General features: G+C 33.2%; 2 protein-coding genes across 2 annotated transcripts in view; both read left to right on the forward strand.

Moving 5' to 3' along the window:
- The window catches only part of LOC143912380 (uncharacterized), a 39,860-nt gene that overhangs the window by 3,190 nt on the left and 16,773 nt on the right, over positions 1 to 19,897 (forward strand). Inside the window, exon 2 of the mRNA XM_077431660.1 lies at positions 5,337 to 5,495. Within this exon, the coding sequence (XP_077287786.1) occupies positions 5,337 to 5,495 (159 nt within the window). The remainder of the gene's footprint in view (positions 1 to 5,336; positions 5,496 to 19,897) is intronic.
- LOC143911934 (uncharacterized) lies at positions 11,077 to 15,366 on the forward strand. The gene is made up of 2 exons (XM_077431034.1): positions 11,077 to 12,513; positions 14,969 to 15,366. The coding sequence occupies exon 1, from the start codon at positions 11,237 to 11,239 to the stop codon at positions 12,434 to 12,436; it is 1,200 nt and encodes a 399-aa protein (XP_077287160.1). The 5' UTR covers positions 11,077 to 11,236; the 3' UTR covers positions 12,437 to 12,513; positions 14,969 to 15,366.

The raw sequence follows: 19,897 nt of genomic DNA on the forward strand, positions 1-19,897 counted from the left end.
CATATAGATCATGAAAACGTGATCAGTGATCGGATCTGAGTTCAAATAAGTCAAAATCTCGAGTTCGAATTTTCGCATGATCACAAAACTTAATCTATTGTTACTACGTACATACATAGATAAACTAAAAATTGCCATGGATGGGTCGTTATTTCATGAACCTCCCAATGATAGTGTTACTGTTGGGCTAATGCCGAATTTAAATTAATAATTTATGCTTTATTCTTTATTTGTAAAACATTTTATGATTATACTTTTGAGAGTTTGTTTGTTAATATGAATATAAATTTTATTTTGATATTCATCGGGCCTATCACTAGTAATTATGTATATAGAACAAAACAGCTCCAACTATTTAAATTCAAATTAAAAATCGTAATGTTTTCATATCCCACAATAAGTAAACGGACTATTTCGCACATTGCGATCGCGCGCACGACAATTGTTGCTACGAAATATCGAATATCGGAAACTCGAGTTGTCGTTAGTATGATAGTTCGTGTGGGTAACTCTTGATGAATGGAATTTTCAGGTGCCAATAGATGAAGTTTTGTGCGTTGTAACAATAGATGAAGTTTTGTGATGATGCGAAAATTCGAACTCGAGATTTTGACTGATTCGAACTCGAGATTTTGACTGATTCGAACTCAGAATCAATCACTGATCACGTTTTCATGATCTAGAAAAAATGTGTGTGTGTCTGTGTATTTTTTTCTTTGGTTTATATTTAATATGTCGTATTATGTATCATAATAGCGCTATCACAAAATAACAGACGGAATTGGACTGTTACATGTACAATTATGTAATTGGTAAATATTATGTCATTTTAATCTAATATATAATTTCGAAAGAGACTTTGTATGTATGTAAGGTTTGTTGGGAACTTCGAAAACAAATCAAAGTTTCTATGACGACGATTCGATATGGTTAAATATTTTTTTTTCGATTCAAATAAATTTAATAAGAAAACAAATGAATATTTACTATTAGATTCGCCATGTTTAAGCTGTTTATTTTACAAATACTGAGCGAAGCCGGGAAAAACAACTAGTCATTAATAACATTGAGCCGCAAAAAAATCATTTTTATTTATTTACCAGAGTGGAAACTAATGAATCTATACTAAGTTTGACCCACTGAATCCGAATATGAAATTAATTTTTTTTACAAATTTTTTACTTTTGCAGGATTTAATTCAGTCAATTTAATTTAAATCAGTAGTCAAATGTTTTTTTTTTATGTTAATTGTGATTTTTTATTGCTTTAAAAAATGTATAATTAATTATCTAGCGAATTTTAAATGTCAAAAAAAATTTTTTTGGGAGCTTTTATATTTTATTTTTTTCGATCAATTTTTCACTTTAATCTCAATATTTTTTTATTTCATCTGAAAATACTTATTCGAGCGGTAACTAATTTTTAATTACAATATTAAATTTTCTAGGCTCATCGCTCGAAAGCGAGTGAGATGGAGTGATACGCTTTCCATTCTTCATCTCGCTATTGCATCATCCCATTCAACAACGTATTTTAACTCAATCCAAAATAATTTAAGTGAAAAATTAGCTTATATCATATTACGGAAAAATATGTTTTTGACGTTCAAATTAGCTAGATAATTAATCAAACTTATTTTAAATCAATAAAAAATCATAATTAATAGAAAAATCATCTAACTATTGATTCCAATACTCACTTTTGGCGCAACAATACAAAATTTTGAATTAAAGACTGCAAAAGCCAAAAATCTGGCTTTTGATCCCATTGAAATCATATTCGAATTCGATTAATCAAACATAAAGATTGATTAGTTTCCGCTCCGGCAGTTTTTTTGCTTTTGCTGTAAAAATGCACATTGTGCACATTTTACAGCACATTGTGCTTTTGCTGTAAAAATCTACTCTTTTCGTACATATTTCATAACAATGTGGCACTGCGTTCCTTGTTTTGCAGTAGCAAATTTTTTTTTTTGGGCATGAGTAATGGAGGTGAAATACATATTTCTGCATTCAAAATAATTTCGATATTACATATGTCACTTTTTTGAATTACAAAAAATACGTAATAATAATGCAATATTTTAACAATTTATAATAATTCTTCGTAGTTCCTATTTCGGAGATTTAACTGTTAATATTATTCATAGATAAAATAAGAAAATATACAATATCATGTGAATGTAAATTAATGATAAATTTTAATGTAAATTATTCAAATCTTTAATTTGTACTAGTAATCATATAATAAGATGTTGATAAGGTTTCATATAAACAAGTAAATAATGGCCATTGTCAAATAATCTTTTCTTTTCATCTGGAAGATGCCGGGTATATATGTACATACATATGTAGGTATGTATGTATATATATGTATAATACATATGTACATACATATATTGAAAGTCTTTCCGGGACTAGTGCCACTTTTATTGATATACATATGAATATATTATACCTATGTATGTATGATATATACATAATATTCTGGGCTTAAAAAAGGTACAATGAGAATAAAAATATTCGTTTAATAGTAAATCCGAATAATAATAATAATACATTATTAAATAATTTTGGTTAGAAGAAAACCAAGTAAACTGTTAATGGCAAATAATTATTTAAAAATTATATACATATAGACCAATATCAAGTAATAAAATTATTGATATAATTTATTTCTTAAGGAAAATGATTTTTCATGTGAATTTCCGGAGTCATAGTAAAATAATTGAAATATTTTAATTTTTGGCTTAAAATTTATTATGATAATATATTACATCTTATTCATTTGTGATATATGTATGTTTGTATATGATACATATACATATGTATTTATTTATTTTATTTATTTATATATATTTTAGCTATAAAGCTAACTTAAAAATACATCTTAATTATTATACTTAACTCTAAAATTTATAATTAACTTATATGTACTGTCCCTCACAGAGGTGTCTCTTCGCACCTCGCAGTGTATGTACATATGTGTTAATCGAAGTAAATTAATTAAATGACATTTTCACTTAGAGTAGAAACCTACATACCGTATTTTAGGACCCATGTTTTTTCACAATATCTATTTATTCGGAGCAACGTTTCAAATTCTGCAATAAATCAGGGGGGCTGAATTTAAGTTCATTTGCCTTTAAAATTCTAGACGATTCTCTTAATCGTCAGCATTTCAAACGGCGGTTTTTGGCAATAATTGATACATAATTTAAAATTAAGGTTAAGATATATATATAAAAAAAAATTGGACGCTATTTTCAACAGTTGTCATTGATGGAATATGAAAATAAGAACAAAATATAAAAACTAGAGTAAATGAAATTATTGAACATAACATGTTCACTTTGCACGATTTCGTGATATTTATTTAAAAATACATATATTTGTCATTGAGAATTCAATAAAAATGATATAACTTATATATAAAAATTATTTTCACCACACATTAGTTTTACAATTATTTTATTTTATTGTTACAATCAATATACACTCGTCAGATCGCTTCAATGCGACGAGTGTACGATAACGGTCAGAAATACAATAATACATATACAATCAGAATACATATCATATAACAATTAATCAGTACAGAAATAATAATCATAGAGACATCTATGGATTATTTTTTTAGTTTTTTGTGTACAATTATTATTACAACTTTCATACATATAAACACGAAATTATAGAGATGTCTTTAAAGATATCTATAGATTTCAGATTACTGTGCATAATTTTTACAAATTATACACACAGATTTTGTGACAACAGGAAATGCTCTAATACCAATTTTCAGGAACCGTTTCAACAATGATCAGATAAAATTGGCAAACTCTGATAGAGAAACGATCGATTTTGAGTCACAAAACCCCCAAACCTAATCAGCAGTTTGAAGAGGACTTGAAACTTTGACCTCAGTGGTGCTAAATATATAGGCTACCATTAAGCCAAACTGCTGGCTAATTTGGCTTATGAATAATTTATGAAAAAACTATAAAATGTGTTTAAGAAGTACAATAAAAATACATATATGAACATATAGCTCGGTGGTTGCGTAATGCTAACCACCCAAAGGCTTTGGGCTCGAGCCCTGATTTGACCTATTAGTACTTCTGTAGTGCTGCTGGTCAGACTTGGATATTTGTGCTCCAAGTCAATCGTTTCTTATTAGAGTTTGCTAATTTATATGATTTCATTATTGAAAAAGTTTCCCACCAAATTGGCAGCCAACCTACCTACTATTTGTCACCACTATTTGAATATAATTTCAAAATTATAGTCTACTAGAGGTTTTACCCGGATTTGCTCGGTATTTGTAATATAAACCACTTAAAAATGGCCAATCTAATAGTAAACATTTTATTAAATTTAAGCAATTTATTTGAATAGTTTTGTTTTATTCCAATTTATTTGAATATTCATTTGTTTTTGTTTTATTGAGTTTAACGTCACGGATTCTAACAACAAACGATAGTTTAGATAAATTTATGTATGAGTTATATTAGATAAATTTATGTATGAGTTATATTAGATAAATTTATGTATGAGTTAAAAACCAGTGTCGTTTTGAGGTAACCTGTAAAAACACTATGGTAAAAATATAAAAATACTATAAAATATTATCGTATGTATCGTTAAATGTTATCTTATGTATAATCTAATATATAATAAAATTTCAAAAGAGACTTTGTATGTAAGTACATAATACATAATGTTGATTGGTAACATTGAAAACAAATCAAATTTTCTATGACAACGATTCTATATATATATTTTTTTGATTCAAATAAATTTAATAAAAAAACAAATGAATATTTACTATTAGATTCGCCATGTTAAAGCTGTTTATATTATAAATACTGAGCGAAGGCGCGTAAAACAACTAGTCTTATGAGCTTATTGAGCTATTTTTCCTATTATGCTGTACATTAACATTAGAATAATATAATATTATGATTACTAACAAAATTAAATTAAAACTGTAAAATAGAAAATAATCAGTAGACCAGTAGCTATTCAAATATGTATAAAATGTATTGTGAACATAATTTAGTAATACGTACATATTTCGTACTATCATTGAATTCAAATTCATAAAAAACTATAATAAGCTTTGATACCCCATTAGACACACTTAATAAATATCACAATTCACAATGTCGAAATATTACATATATACATATACATAATATATAATACATGGTCCCCCCTAAGCGAAACTCATTTTATCTCTATGTTAATAAAAAGGGGAGTAAAGGACGACACAGCTATTACTCATTCGTGCGCACAATATAAAATAATTCCTTTTTATATCAATATTTTTCATTCTAGATTTCAAAAGATGACTTCCTTCCGAAAAAAATCTGCGAACGCTGCGTGTCACGTTTGGAGCAATTGTTCGAATGGCGTCAAAACTGCCTCAGCACAGACACCGTGCTGAGAAACTACGCAGAATCCATGAGAGTGGTCACATCAACAATCAACTTCCAGGTATGTATTTGCTTGTTTGCTCGAATTTTCCGGTTGACCTTGATTCTAAATTAACGCTGAAATCTTCGCCCGAAAATGGAACAAAGTTCAGGAATTATGCCAGAAGGTGGTGGTCGGATGGTTGGGTTTATCCGGCGAGCGTTGCCTCGTTCAAGATCATCCCCCTTTCTAGGGGGTGCTCAGCTGCACGCGAGCGTCACGAGAGCATCCCCCGACATCCCAACCCCCCGGACAAATTTAAGGGGGTTGGTGGATCCTGAATGCATGTCACATGCACCACTTGCTCAACCTAAATTCGTAGATCGAAGCACTATGCATTTTTAATTGAATCTATTTTAAAACCTATTCCTTGCGATACGATTTTCTCTGTGAATTTAAAACGCAACACGGCACGGCGTGAATATAATATTTTCAATTAAAATAGTCGTAAATTAGTACAATATTTGCGAAAACATATCATCATATACCTATATAATATATAAAAAAGACAGAGTAGTACGTGGCACGTGTTTTTTTTTAGATAGATTTACACATTAAAAAAAAACGCTAGCACGGCTGATCTATGCTATAGCGATCCAGACCAAAATTCACCCTCTGATGTGTTTTATGTGATATTTTATCGTTGTATTGATATATTTAGATTTAGATAGTGATTTTTAATTTCTTCATGAAGAGAAGTGAAGCATAAGAATCTTCTTTCAAAAAATTAGATTAAATGGTCTTGCTCTCGTGTACATATTATATTTATATGTGGAGATGTCTAATGAAATTTTTTTCGCTGAATCTCATAGCAGGCGTCTTTAGTTGATTATTTAAGTAATTGATATATTTATTACAAGCCCCGGCCTTATGAGTATATGGTAGGGTTTTCAACATGTATTTTTTCAAGAGAGCATATACAACTACATATGTACATATATGTATGTGTAGTTATAATTCACGTTCCACTATTTTGTAACATAAAACGCTTCTCAGTCGATATTTTTTTTCTTATGGTAAAGAGAAAGTGAATGCACTAGTAAATACTCAAATGAGATTTCAAGAATTAGTAAATAAAATTAATTAGATTAATACAGTATTAATTAGTATTAATACCGTATTGATTAAATTAGTTCAGTATTAATTAGATTATTACAGTATTGATTATAGTTTTTATTAAATTAAACTGGCACTTGTTTTTCTTAATACCCAAGTTTTCTAATTTTTAAACCGTTTCGTGGTCCGAAAGGCTGGCGATCTCTATTCTAAACAAGTAGTACCTTCAATTTCGAAGCAATTTTTAAATATTTAAAAAATTTTCTTTTTCTTTTCATTTCCCAGTTGGCAACCCTTAATATATGGCCTCTGGCGAGATTAGTTTTGAGTGCTCCCCACTTTTTTTTTAATTAATAAAAGGTTGACGAGAATATTGAGGAAAAATTATAAAATTAAATTTACAAATATTAATTTTAATTTAAAAATATTAATTTACAAATATTAAATTCAACGTTTTTTCAAATTCCGAACGAATTTTTTTGTATAAAAAGTTTCGTTTAAAAGAACGCTTGGGTGGGGGGGGGGGAAGGGCGCGTCTATGTTTCAGCCCCCTCCCCAATAAAAAATCGTGGCTACGTCTGTGTTGTGTGCCACTTTGGCTATAGGTGTCGCCTTGGGGAAACCTGTAGTGTTACTATTTATGTACATTAGGGTTTCTGTATTCCCGGACTTTTTTAATTCCCTGGACACGGGACGGATCCCGGGATACATGTCAATTTTTTTTTTTTCATTTTAATATATTTGTTATATAGCGTTCATCGTCGAACACAATTTTTTTATCGTCATCCGAATCTAAAAAAGTTTATTCCATTGTCGAATCGTCAATCCAAGGATATAACTCGCTTCATAATAGTTTCACCGTAGGATATATCTGCATCCGCTTTAATTAAAGAATGTTTTGTTCGGTATAAAATTAGAATTATTAAAAATTTGTGTTAAAAACTCAGTTTTAGGTTTCTTCTTTCTTCGATTTTAATTTTCTATTCTCAGAATAATTCATCGGTAAGGTCAAGTCCTTCAATATTGAGATTTTCCAAAAATATAATTACAAGAAACGATTTTGGCCAAACGCACAGAACCATAAATGCTCATAAATTTTCCACGTTCGAGGAATGTGCTGTGCTTACTGCTAAACAACAAACCTTTGAGATTTTGATTTATTATTTACCTTCGCGCAGTCGTGAAAATATTGTATATTTTCAAGATTTTTTTAAATCCAATTCCCGGGATTCTAGATAAGAATTCCCGGGACACGGGACATCAAAAATTCCGCGAATTCCCGGGAATTTCTGTCCCGGGTTGACCCGGGTGATAAAAAATGACTCAATATTTTAAACTTATTATTTATGTACATACATATGTACATCATTTCGAAAGAGACTTTTTATGTATGTTTGTTTGGTTCGTAGATCCGTGACGTCATCGAACAAATGAATATTCAAATAAATTTAAATATAATAAAAGTATTCAAATAAATTTAAATAAAATAAAAGTATTCAAATAAATTTAATAAAATGTTTAATATTAGATTAGCCATGTTTAAGCGGTTTATATAACAAATACCGAGTGAAGCCGGGTAAAAACATTAGTCTTCAATATATATGTATATAAAAATGAATGTCTGTGTGTGTGTCTCGAATAGGCTTCTAAACCACTGAACCGATTGCAATGGAAATTTCAGGATTTGTTGTATGCATGTCCAAGAAGATTACTGTAAAAAAAAACGGGAAAAAACGGTAACGGAAATAGGAAAAACGGGAATGAGTGTCATTGCAACGCTACAATGTCAAATGTTTTCGCGTCGCAACCAACGTGTTCGCTGCCTGCGTTTTTCCGACAAATGGGAACGGGAACGAGAATGGGAATGGGAACGGGAACGAGAACGGGAACGGGAACAGGAACGGGAACGGGAACGGGAATTGCATGCGTTGTTGTGGCATTGCATCGCATGCCGGGTTCAGCTAGTACATAATAAAATCAAAATTGAATGAATATAATTTTATTGAACCATTGAATATAAAGATTCTTAGGTTATTAAATTCCGGAGTAAAGTTAACTAAGTCTACTACATAATTATGTAATTTGATATAAAAGAGACTTAAATCATTTCCAATTTCATTCTACAATTTTCTGATCCCTATTACTATTTTCATAAATGTAAAAAAAATTCAATATTAAAATATAATTGAAATTATAAAACGATATTACACACAAATTCAATTTCGAATCACTCGAAGCTTATGCGAAAGTATCAAATTTGAATCTTATTTGAATCTAAATGGAATTTTCAGATTTTCATTTTCCGACGGCGGAATTAATAACCGCGTCGACGTAAATATCTAGCGTCGGAAAACTACGTACACATATTAAGTGGTATATTTTTCCAATAAAGTCGATAATATCGCCCCACGCAATCAATACTCGAGTGACGAGCGTGCAATATTCGACGAGTACACCAAATCGTGGCGTATCAAGAGGCTCGAGCGTTCGCTAATCTTCGAGTGGAAGTGTATGGAATATGTATGGCATACATATAATATGTATGGGGGGGTGTATATGTGTGCTCGGTATGTCCAGGGTTGTCGGCGTGTACACGCATGATCGGCATTTGCATCGGGGCGGGGCGGGGTGCATGGTGGGGGGTGGCCGCCGCTATTGATCCGTAGGGGGTGGCTTTGCGGAAGCTCCTGCATCCAAGGTAGTAAGAGAAAGCTCTGGTCTGCAACTTGTACTGAAATATTGACGTTAAGTGGTATTTCTACCCAACACAATGTCTATTTCACTTTTGTTGTCGGAACCTTGCGCAAACTCACCAGGGAGTATTTTTCTCTAAGAAGTTTAAAATATTCACACATTGGTCATTGGTGTCATTCATTCATATGTACGGAGCGAAAAATGCTAATTTTGGTTTTCTCAAAATTTACCTAGTAAAAAGTACGATTTTTAATAACGTGGCGTCGCATGCTTCGAACCAATCGATTTATTTGTTTTTTTTTTATTAAATTGTATATATTTTTTTACTGTTTAAAATAATAAAATAATAATTTTTATTAAATTGTATATATTCACAAATGTATTTTAATGTACACAATATTAATATTCAATAATGTAATATTCCTATTCACAAATGTAATTTAATTCAGTCGATTATGATTAATTTTTACTGATAAGCGAGAATTAAAATTCGTCATTTTGCCAGAAACTCCAATATAAAGTGAGCCACGCGTACAACGGCCATTTCTATGACTGAAGGTGTCTTCGGTATTCTTTTCATGTTTCCATTATCTATATATGTATGTATGTATAAAAAAAAAAAAAAGTCTGTCTGTCTGTGTGTCTCCAATTGGCTCCTAAGCTACTGAACCGATTACGATGAAACTTATAGGATTTGTTGTATGCATGTCCGGGAAGATTACTGTGAAAAAACCTATTAATAATAATATTCATAATTACAATTAAGTAAAGCTATCAAATATAAAGCCTTCAACGCATCACGCCGTGAGTGTGACAATAATCGCGCCACGCCTACGCAACGATAACGGGAACGGGAATTGCACGCGTTATTGTGGCATTGCAACGCATGCCGAGTTCAGCTAGTCTAATATGAAAAAGACTCAGTATGTATGTATGTATGTAAGGTATAAAGGTTTGGGTGGGAGCATCGAAAACAAATCAAAGTTTTTATGACGACGATATGGATATCTTTTTTTTATTCAAATAAATTTAATTAAAAATCAAATGAATGTTTACTATTAGATTGTTTTGCCATGTTTAAGCTGTTTATATGACAAATACTGAACGAAGCCGGGTAAAATCACTAGTTTTAAATATAAAAGTTTTCGAAACCTTCTTTGGGTAGCTATCTTTATTTCAAATACAAAAAAATGCCTAAAAAATGTGTGAATTTTTATTTATTTTTAGTTTCGGTTTAAACTGGCTTGGAAGCCCTAGATACATACATATGTATGTAATGTATATGGATACATTTTTGATAAAATTACATTTTTGGAGCATTTTTTTTTAAATAAAGCGTCAAATTTCGAGATGCCCGAAAACTCGGAATTCGCGAGACGTTATGGACAAATTTGCAGCATTTTTATACGAATCAACGAAATTCGAGTTGTTGAAAACTCGAAAATTACGAGAAATGATCCGTTATCTGAAAGACAGTCAGTCGAGCCAAAGGAAAATGGAACAGAAATAATATTTTAAATTAATAAAAGGGAATTTACTACAATGACTTTACATCTACATACATCCATACACATGTATTTTTTTCCACAAATGATTGACCAACGTCATATATAGACGTCACATTATTGTCAATGTCGGCAATTTCTGCCAAAATATAACAGTTTTATTTTGATTTTTTATGCCATGAAACTATCCATTTCTTTCTCAAATCAAATCTTTATCATTCAGTCTTTTCTCATTACTTTAGATCCTGAAGTCGTACTTGCAGTTATATGGATATAGCTTACTTGGTAATATTCTTGTCACATGCCTGAAAACCTTGATCAAAAAAATGATCAAATTATTTCACTCGTCTCTCGACGCTCCGTGAGAACGGACGTGCCGAAGACGTACTCTCTGTGCGAGCGCTCATAATACAGCGATACGCCATACCGTCAAAAAACCCACACCTTTTAACATACACAACAAACACCCCCCACAAAACGAACACCAAAAGAACACATGTTGGCACCATGCGAGGATCCAACCTGAAAAAGCGACTTAAGAAGACACTGATAACTACAACCGAAGCTCCTCAACCAGGCTGCTCTCAGACCGCTCAGATGGAGACCGAGTGGCAGTTTCCAAAACATACGGCAAAGAACGTGAAAGATGTTGCTCCTGAATTTAAAATTCAGGAGAAAAACAAATTTGAAGGGCTCTTGGAAGTTTCCGATGTCCCCAGAAGCGGTGGAAGAATCCCGCCCATCATCATGACAGCTACTGGCACTCACGGCAGCATGATCGAGTCGATCAAGAAGTTTATAAAAGACTTCACAATGACTTACATTGGTCAAAATAATGTCAAGATACAATGTAAAAGTCTTGAAGACTTTAAAAAACTTCGGGATGGATTGACACCAGACCGACAATTCCATACCTTTTCCAGGAAGGAGGAAAAGGAAATAAAAAGTGTCGTACGTGGCTTGCCGAAATTGCCGGAAGCTGATATTAAAGATGACATCATCAGACAGGGATTCCCTGTAACCAAAGTCATACAGATGAAGACGAAGGAGCCTAGGAGCAACGCCACCGAGCTATACTTGGTGTTCTTCGAGCCATCGGTATCGGCAAAGAAGATTAAAGAAATCCGGTACATCTGTTACACAAAGGTCAGTGTCGTTAAATATACTAGTAAATCACAAAATATTACTCAATGTTTCAGATGCCAAGAATATGGACACGCTGCGAAAAACTGCAATCGGCAGGCCAAGTGCGTCAAATGTGCCGGCACTCACCTCACCGCACAATGCAATCAAGGAATAGTTATCCCTGCTGTCTGCTCAGGCTGTTCAGGATCTCACCCCGCTAACTTCAAAGACTGTCCAAAAAGACAGAGCTATCTGAAAATGCTGGAATCGAGGAAGAATCGAGCATCAATTGTCAAAGCCAACCCTTGGAAACTCCCAGTGGTGCAGCCACAAAATATCCCGGTCGTTAACGATCATAACTTCCCAAAGCTACCGACCATTAAAACTCCTTCACCAAATATCCCTAAAAAACCCCACCAACCAACCAATCCCAACATTCAACCAACAACAGACCTAACTTCCATGGCGTCTATGACGAAGATGTTGAAGATCCTCCAGGAGATTCGTGCCAAGGCCAGCGGTTGCACCGACAAACTAGAGCTGGCACTCATGCTCGTCGAATATCTCGATGTCTTTGATTAACGGGAGGCGCCTGAACATTCTAGCTTGGAATGCTCGTGGACTTAAGAATAAGGTTGACGAACTAGAGTCGGCGATCGGTGAGTACTGTGTTGACATAGTTTTAATCTCCGAGACCTTCTTAAAACCTCATATCCGTATTAACCTACCTAACTTTAACTGCTATCGCGAAGACCGAGAACAGCATGGAGGGGGAGTTGCCATTTTTATAAAATCGTCAATTAAACATTGTCGCGTAATAACTCCGCCACTAAAAAATTTAGAACTAACCGCCATCGAACTAACAATTAACAACACCCGTCACATAGTAGCATCCGCTTACAATCCTCCCCAAAAACGATTATTGGCATCCGATCTTAACAAAATATTTAACATTGGTAGTTCGGTAGTGGTAGCTGGTGACTTTAATGCTAAACATCCATTATGGAGTTGCGTAAACACTGACCAACAAGGCACAACTCTTTTTAAATACATTCAAATAACAGATACAATCTTGCTTCATCCGGATACATACACACACTATCCTACAAATAACTCACAACCATCCACACTAGATCTTGTCCTCGTCAAGAACTTCCCAAAAATATCGACACCAAATGCCCTTCAAACCCTGTCGTCTGATCATCTCCCGATAATCTTCTCAATCGACGGGAAACCCGAGGAAATCATCAAGCATAGTTGGGATTACGGGAAAGCTAACTGGCGAGAGTTCAAGTCGTACATAAACGACCAAACTATTCTAACTTCTACCACACTCACAAACAAAACAGAAATCGACAGCTCCATAATACACCTGACGGAATCAATAGCTCGATCCAAACACCTTCACATACCTAAGACACAATATATTGAACACAAACTAGAGATAACTGACTTTGTTGCAAATCTAATTAAAAGTAAAAATAAACTCCGTAAAATTTGGCAAACATCAAAAAATCCAGCATTGAAAACATTAATTAATAAGCTCACATATCAAATTAAAATTAGAATCAAAGAAATCAAAAATGAAGCTTGGTCTAAAAAATTAGAAAAATTGAGCTCAGTTGATGGCTCTCTATGGAAATTAGCTAAAGCGATTCGCAGGACAAAAAACTCGATTCCTCCATTAGATGATGCAGGAATCTCAGTGACGCGTGATTGCGACAAAGCAGAACTATTATCAAAATCCTTCCAAAAACATCACACACTCACACAACATTACAATCACATACCAACGCATAATAAAGTCAACCGGTCCATTAAAATCATCACGAAAACTCCCACTAACAGTACTAAAAATATAAAATTGGTGCATCCGTGTGAAATCCAAAATATAATACGTAATTTAAAAAAATAAAAAGGCACCTGGGCGAGATTCAATAGATAACATCACAATCAAACAACTTCCATTTAAAGCTTTAGTCTCACTATCTAAAATATTCAACGCATGTTTACTCACCGGGTATTTCCCAGAATACTGGAAAACAGCCAACGTAATTCCCATACTTAAGCCCGATAAAAGCTCAAAAAACCCGGCCAATTATCGACCCATTAGCTTACTTTGCACGCTTTCAAAAATTCTGGAAAAAATAATCTACACACGTTTACTTAAAGTCGTAAATAAGAAATTAATAAATGAACAATTTGGATTTCGCACTGGACATTCCACGACCCAACAACTAACAAGACTAACTGAACACGTGACGAAGAACTTTAATATGAAGAGAAGTACCGGAATGGTATGTCTCGACATAGAAAAGGCCTTCGACACGGTTTGGCACGATGGACTCATTCATAAGCTCCTTATTAACAAAATACCAAACTACCTAATTCTCATCATCAAATCGTACTTAACTCGTAGAAAGCTAGTGGTTAGCGTAAATAATGAATTATCGTCTCCAAAAATAATCGCAGCTGGCGTTCCGCAGGGGAGCTTGCTTGGCCCACTCTTGTTCTCCATATATATAAATGACATACCTATTCCAAAAAACTGTCACATAGCCCTATATGCAGATGATACAGCTTGCTTCACAAGTAGCAAAAAACCAGACACTATTCTTAAAAATCTTGAATTTGCAATTAAAACAATGACTGAACACTTCACTAAGTGGAAAATTCAAATTAATCAAACCAAAACAGACGCCATATTCTTTAGTGTTAGAAAACATAAGCCAAGTTCAGATCTGAAAATCCCCTCTGGAGAAAGTCTGAAATGGCAGTCAGTAATAAAATATTTAGGAGTAACGTTTGATAAAAGAATGAGATGGGCACCTCACATTGAGGCAGCGAAATGCAAGGCGATGCGGGGTATATCCTCAATATATCCAATATTTAATCGCCATAGTTCTTTATCAACGCTAAATAAAATAAAATTATATCGCGCGCTCATATTACCATTATTAACCTATGCTTCACCTGTATGGAATAACGCCTCGAATACTAACCTTTCCAAGCTCCAAGTAATACAAAATAAATCCCTTAAAATAATTTATAATACACCCATATATACTAACCTGAAAAAACTGCATGCTATATATAATATTCCGTTTGTTACAGACATTACTAACAAACTAACCAGTAGATTCTATGAAAGAATCACTAATAACCATACTAACACACTTGTGAAGAGTCTCGGTGATTACAACAAAATGTCTATACCCTTCAGGTATAAACACAGATTACCTAAACACAATCTGCTTTAGGTCATCGACTTTAGATAGTCTTTAATTAATATTATGTATTAGATGTATTATGAACATTTATAAGGATTGTAAATAGGTTTTTGAGCTCTTTTTCCTATTATGCTTTAGATTAACATTAGAATAATATAATACTGTGATTACTAACCAAATTAAATTAAAATTGTAAAATAGAAAATGATCAGTAGATCAGTAGCTATTAAAATAGATATAAGATGTATTGTGAACATAATTTCGTAATAATAAAAAGCATTTAAAAATCAAATCAAAAAAATTATTTTTTTCAAATAAAAGCATTATAATGAACTCTTTTATTAAATAAACAAAACGATATTCATTTGTTAAATAACTTTAAAAGCCTTATTAAAAATAAAATTGCTACACGATAAATCGCTTCCACTAGGGACAGGCCTATCGAAATTATTGTCAGCACTTGTGCGACCCCTTTCCTCCCCACACTAAAAAAGGGATGTATGATTAAGTTGCCAATAGCTCTATATCGAACATACATACATTCGTACATGTATACTTGTGTTTGAAAATATCGATTTATTTATTTATAACATAAATGTTTCATTACAATTCGAAACAAATTCTAATCGAGAATAATATAACTCGACATAATAATATACATTTGTACATATTTCCACGAATTCGTTTCCATTTCAGTTTTTTTTTTAATCTCAATTAATATTAATATATGAAGTCGGTAGACAATATTAAATTTTCTTCCCATTCTATACACCCACCCCACTCAGAGGGGGAACGGATGGTTGGAGCCGCTTTCCCTCGACCTTTGCACCCCACAGTGGGTAAGCGCCTCTTGACCTTACAAATAAACTGCCTTCAGGGAATTTCCGAGACTTCAACTGCATCATAAGACAATCCCTTTATATGCAAATCATTTTATATAATGAATTAATCGCAGTTTATTTATTTTTTTTATTTTAAAAATGATTTTGTCTCATTTTTAAAATAAAAATTTAGTGTGCTATTTTTCTTTAACGAAATGCCGTCCTTATATAATTGAAATGATTCGAAGAATTTTCGATGCATTCGAACTTTTCAATTAATAAAACCGTGCTGCACGATTCAATATTTAAAATGAAAATTTAATTATCAATGTCTAATTTCTAGTAAATAATTCAAAATTTTTAGACACGTTTTACGAAAAAAATTTAAAATCAATTACATAAGTTTAATAATAAATAGCATTATTGTTACTTTTTCCACTATTGCTTTTTCTTATTTTATCAGTTTAATTTTTCTATGGACTACACACTGTTTATGATCGCCAATCATTGCATCTTTTTCGTAATTTACGTGAAAAAATCACTAGAGTGTCGGAGGTTAGTAAGGAGTGGTCTCCGTGACGAGCCAGAATGTTAAATTACAGAAAACTCAAATATCGGAAGGCAAAGATCGAAAATCGAAAGATCAAAAAAAAGGGTGTATGGTAAACGGTACATACTCACTTAATTTGCGTGAGCAGGATACAACAGGAACAAGAGGAACAGGTTTTCCTCCCGTATTAATCTGCGCGCGCAGAATACGGGAGGAAAAGCCTGTTTCTCTTGTTCCTGTTGTGCCCTGCTCGCGTAAATTAAGTGAGTATGTACCGTTTACCATGCATCCTTTTTTTTGATCTTTCGATTTTCGATATTTGCCTTCCGATATTAGTGTTTTCTGTAATTTAGCATTCTGGCTCGTCACGTAGACCCAGTAAGGAGATAAAGAATTGTAAATTAATAGCAACTGAAGATTGAAGACTGCAATAGGCAGTCTTCAATTTTCACAAAAAAGTTGACGTGATACCAACAATATCTGTTTTTTCATAGTTTTTTCAACAATGTATTTTCATAGTTACTGACCCATTGATCATTATTTATTTTGTACACTCGCCTTTACAGATCGCTCCAAAGCGATTTTATATAAATACATAACAATATCAATACAATGCGAATTCATACAAACATCATCCATAGAAATATCAATGGAGAAATTTTTTGCAGCATTTCATTATACAAATTGTCGAACCTCAAGACTCTTAATAACTCTATATTTGCAAGAGAGATAGAAAAGGAGATGCCTTTTTTTTTTACAAGAACCTTTCCAATGAAAATCAGAAAAATTGGCACACTCTGATAGAAAACGATCGGCTTAGTCACAAACCAAGGTCTGGCCAGCAGCCACTAGTGTGAGTCGAACCGTGACCACTCTGATCGAAACCATAATATTCTAAGCACTAGATCACACTGCTGGTTATCTATTTTAGCGATTATACCTATATGTTCTATTATACTATATATACATAATATCGTTATTCTGTATATATGCGTCTGTGTGTCTGTGCATCTGTGTGCGATAACGCTCGCCGTACTATAATAGTAGCTTCGATTCGACATGTGTACGTCACAGCTAAAACATACGAACATAATAACAGATCAACAAAAACTTTCTATATATACTGTTTCCTACCAATTTTTCCTCTAGGGTAATAAGTCTCTGAGCATATAGTGCCATCTATTGAAAATTTATTTAATTAATTAATTTTTCTATTGGTGTTTTATATTGTTTATATTTAGGTAGGTAGGTAGTTTTTATCAATTTGTTTCATATTAAACAATTAAATATAAATATTAAATTCAATATATTTACTTAAAAGGTATTTGAAAAAATTTTTCGACCGCGTGCGAATCAAACACAGGACCAACGCATTTCTTTTATTTTTTTTTTAATTAATAGCTTGATATGCCATAGCCCATGCGATGATATTTAATCGGGCACAACACTACTCTATATACCTACATATATATATAAAATTTAATGTCTGTTTGTCTATTTGTCTGTCTATCTGTCTGTCTGTCTGTCTGTCTGTCTGTCTGTCTGTCTGTCTGTCTGTCTGTCTGTCTGTCTAGTATAGGCTCCTAAGCCACTCAACCGATTACGATGGAACTTTCAAGATTTGTTGTATGTACATATGTCTGGGAAGCTTACTGTGAAAAAAAAATGGGAAATAACCTCTTCATAATAATATTCATAATTACGATTTTACCGACTAGAAAGTTTGAAGCGCCATTGTGTAGTCAAGGAAATGTGTTCGTTGGTTTAACCACGTTACCAGTTGTTTTATGACGACACGGCTGTGAAGAGACACGAGTTGAGCTCGAAAATCACTTGAAATGGGAACGGGAATTGCATGCGTTATTGTGGCATTGCAACGCATGCCGAGTTCAGCTAGTTATATATAATTATATCTTTCTATTGTTTTCACCCAGCTTTGCTCGGTATTTGTATTATAAACCGCTTAAACATGGCCAACCTAATAGTAAATATTTTATTAAATTTATTTGAATAGTTTTATTTCATTTAAATTAATTTGAATATTCATTTATTTTTCTACAAATCAACAATAGTTACTTTCGAAATTATATATTAGATTCTAATGTTAGAGTTTCGGGTATAAGAGCTCAATAGCCTATTTAATTCATCATGATTTAGCCAAATCTCTCAAGCACATGCATCATATAGGATTATTATTAATTTATATCATTCCATGAATTCAACATATGAATTTCTCGCACCCTAAGGGCGTATGAGTTAGACGGGGTGCATTACACCCTTTGAGGTCGACCGGAAGTGCGGGCTATCGGATACACAGTGCTAGTTGCACAGAATACAGAGACGTCCTGAGTCTAGTGGCCGGCGGGGGGACCGAACGAGTCGGGTAAGGGTGGCCGAGGGGCCTAGGGGGGGGGCGGCGGAGGACGCACAGGGTCCGCCCTCGGTTTTACGACTTCCGCCGCCCCCGTCCCCGACCCTGCGCCCCCGCAGGTGAAATCCGCAACATAAACACGCGCCGGTGGCGTCACCCCCCCTGCCGCCTTCACCTAGCGCGCGTACCGGCGCACCGTCAAAAGGGAAAGTTTTATCGATTTGTGCCGGAACCGGCCCTACACAGCGTCCCGGCCCCCCTCTCACGTTCCCCGAACCCTCCGTCCCCGTGAAACTCCCCCCGTGGCCCCCATGGAGAGGTCCCCCTACGGTCGCGGCTCCCTTTTCACTTTTACCGCTCCACACGCAGAGGTGTAATCGCTCGGTAACGCACAGGCGCCACATCGTACACACCTACATACACCCACCCACACAGGGGTCGTCGACTGTTTATTTACACACAAAAAATGACGAATTAATTCAAATGTGATTTTAATATATACATATGTACAATTGGAATGAATAAAAAAATAATTTCAACGGCGTTAAAATTAATTCAGAAAATTTTGGAACTTGAAATTTTTGACTGAATGGTTTACGTATGTCATTTTATATGCAAAATCATTTGAATTTATATATCTGATATCTATTTATTAGTTGTACAATAATTGTATGTATATAACGTATGATTGATTTAGTAACACGTCCAATGGAAAATGAATCGACAAATAAATGTACAGTACATTTTACATACAAATTCATATCTTTTTTCGTCGTTTTTATATAAACAATGAAAGTGAGCCAATTAATAATGCTTTATTTATTTTATAAAAATAAGATTAATATATGAACTCGGAAATGAACAGATAAAATTGTTAAAAATTACTATACATTTCAGTTTGAGAACTGGAAAATTGTCAAAAATTTTTATAAATTCAGATTTTTTTTATTTTGAAAAATTTATAGTTTTAATAAAATATAATTATTTAAAAGGTAAACTATTTATTAAAATTTTCACATATAAACTTTTTTTTTTGATAATGATATATTAATAATTGATTATTATAACATT

The sequence above is a fragment of the Arctopsyche grandis genome, chromosome 5 (genome assembly GCF_051622035.1).
Source record: "Arctopsyche grandis isolate Sample6627 chromosome 5, ASM5162203v2, whole genome shotgun sequence".
In the NCBI taxonomy this organism is placed as follows: Eukaryota; Metazoa; Arthropoda; class Insecta; order Trichoptera; family Hydropsychidae; genus Arctopsyche; species Arctopsyche grandis.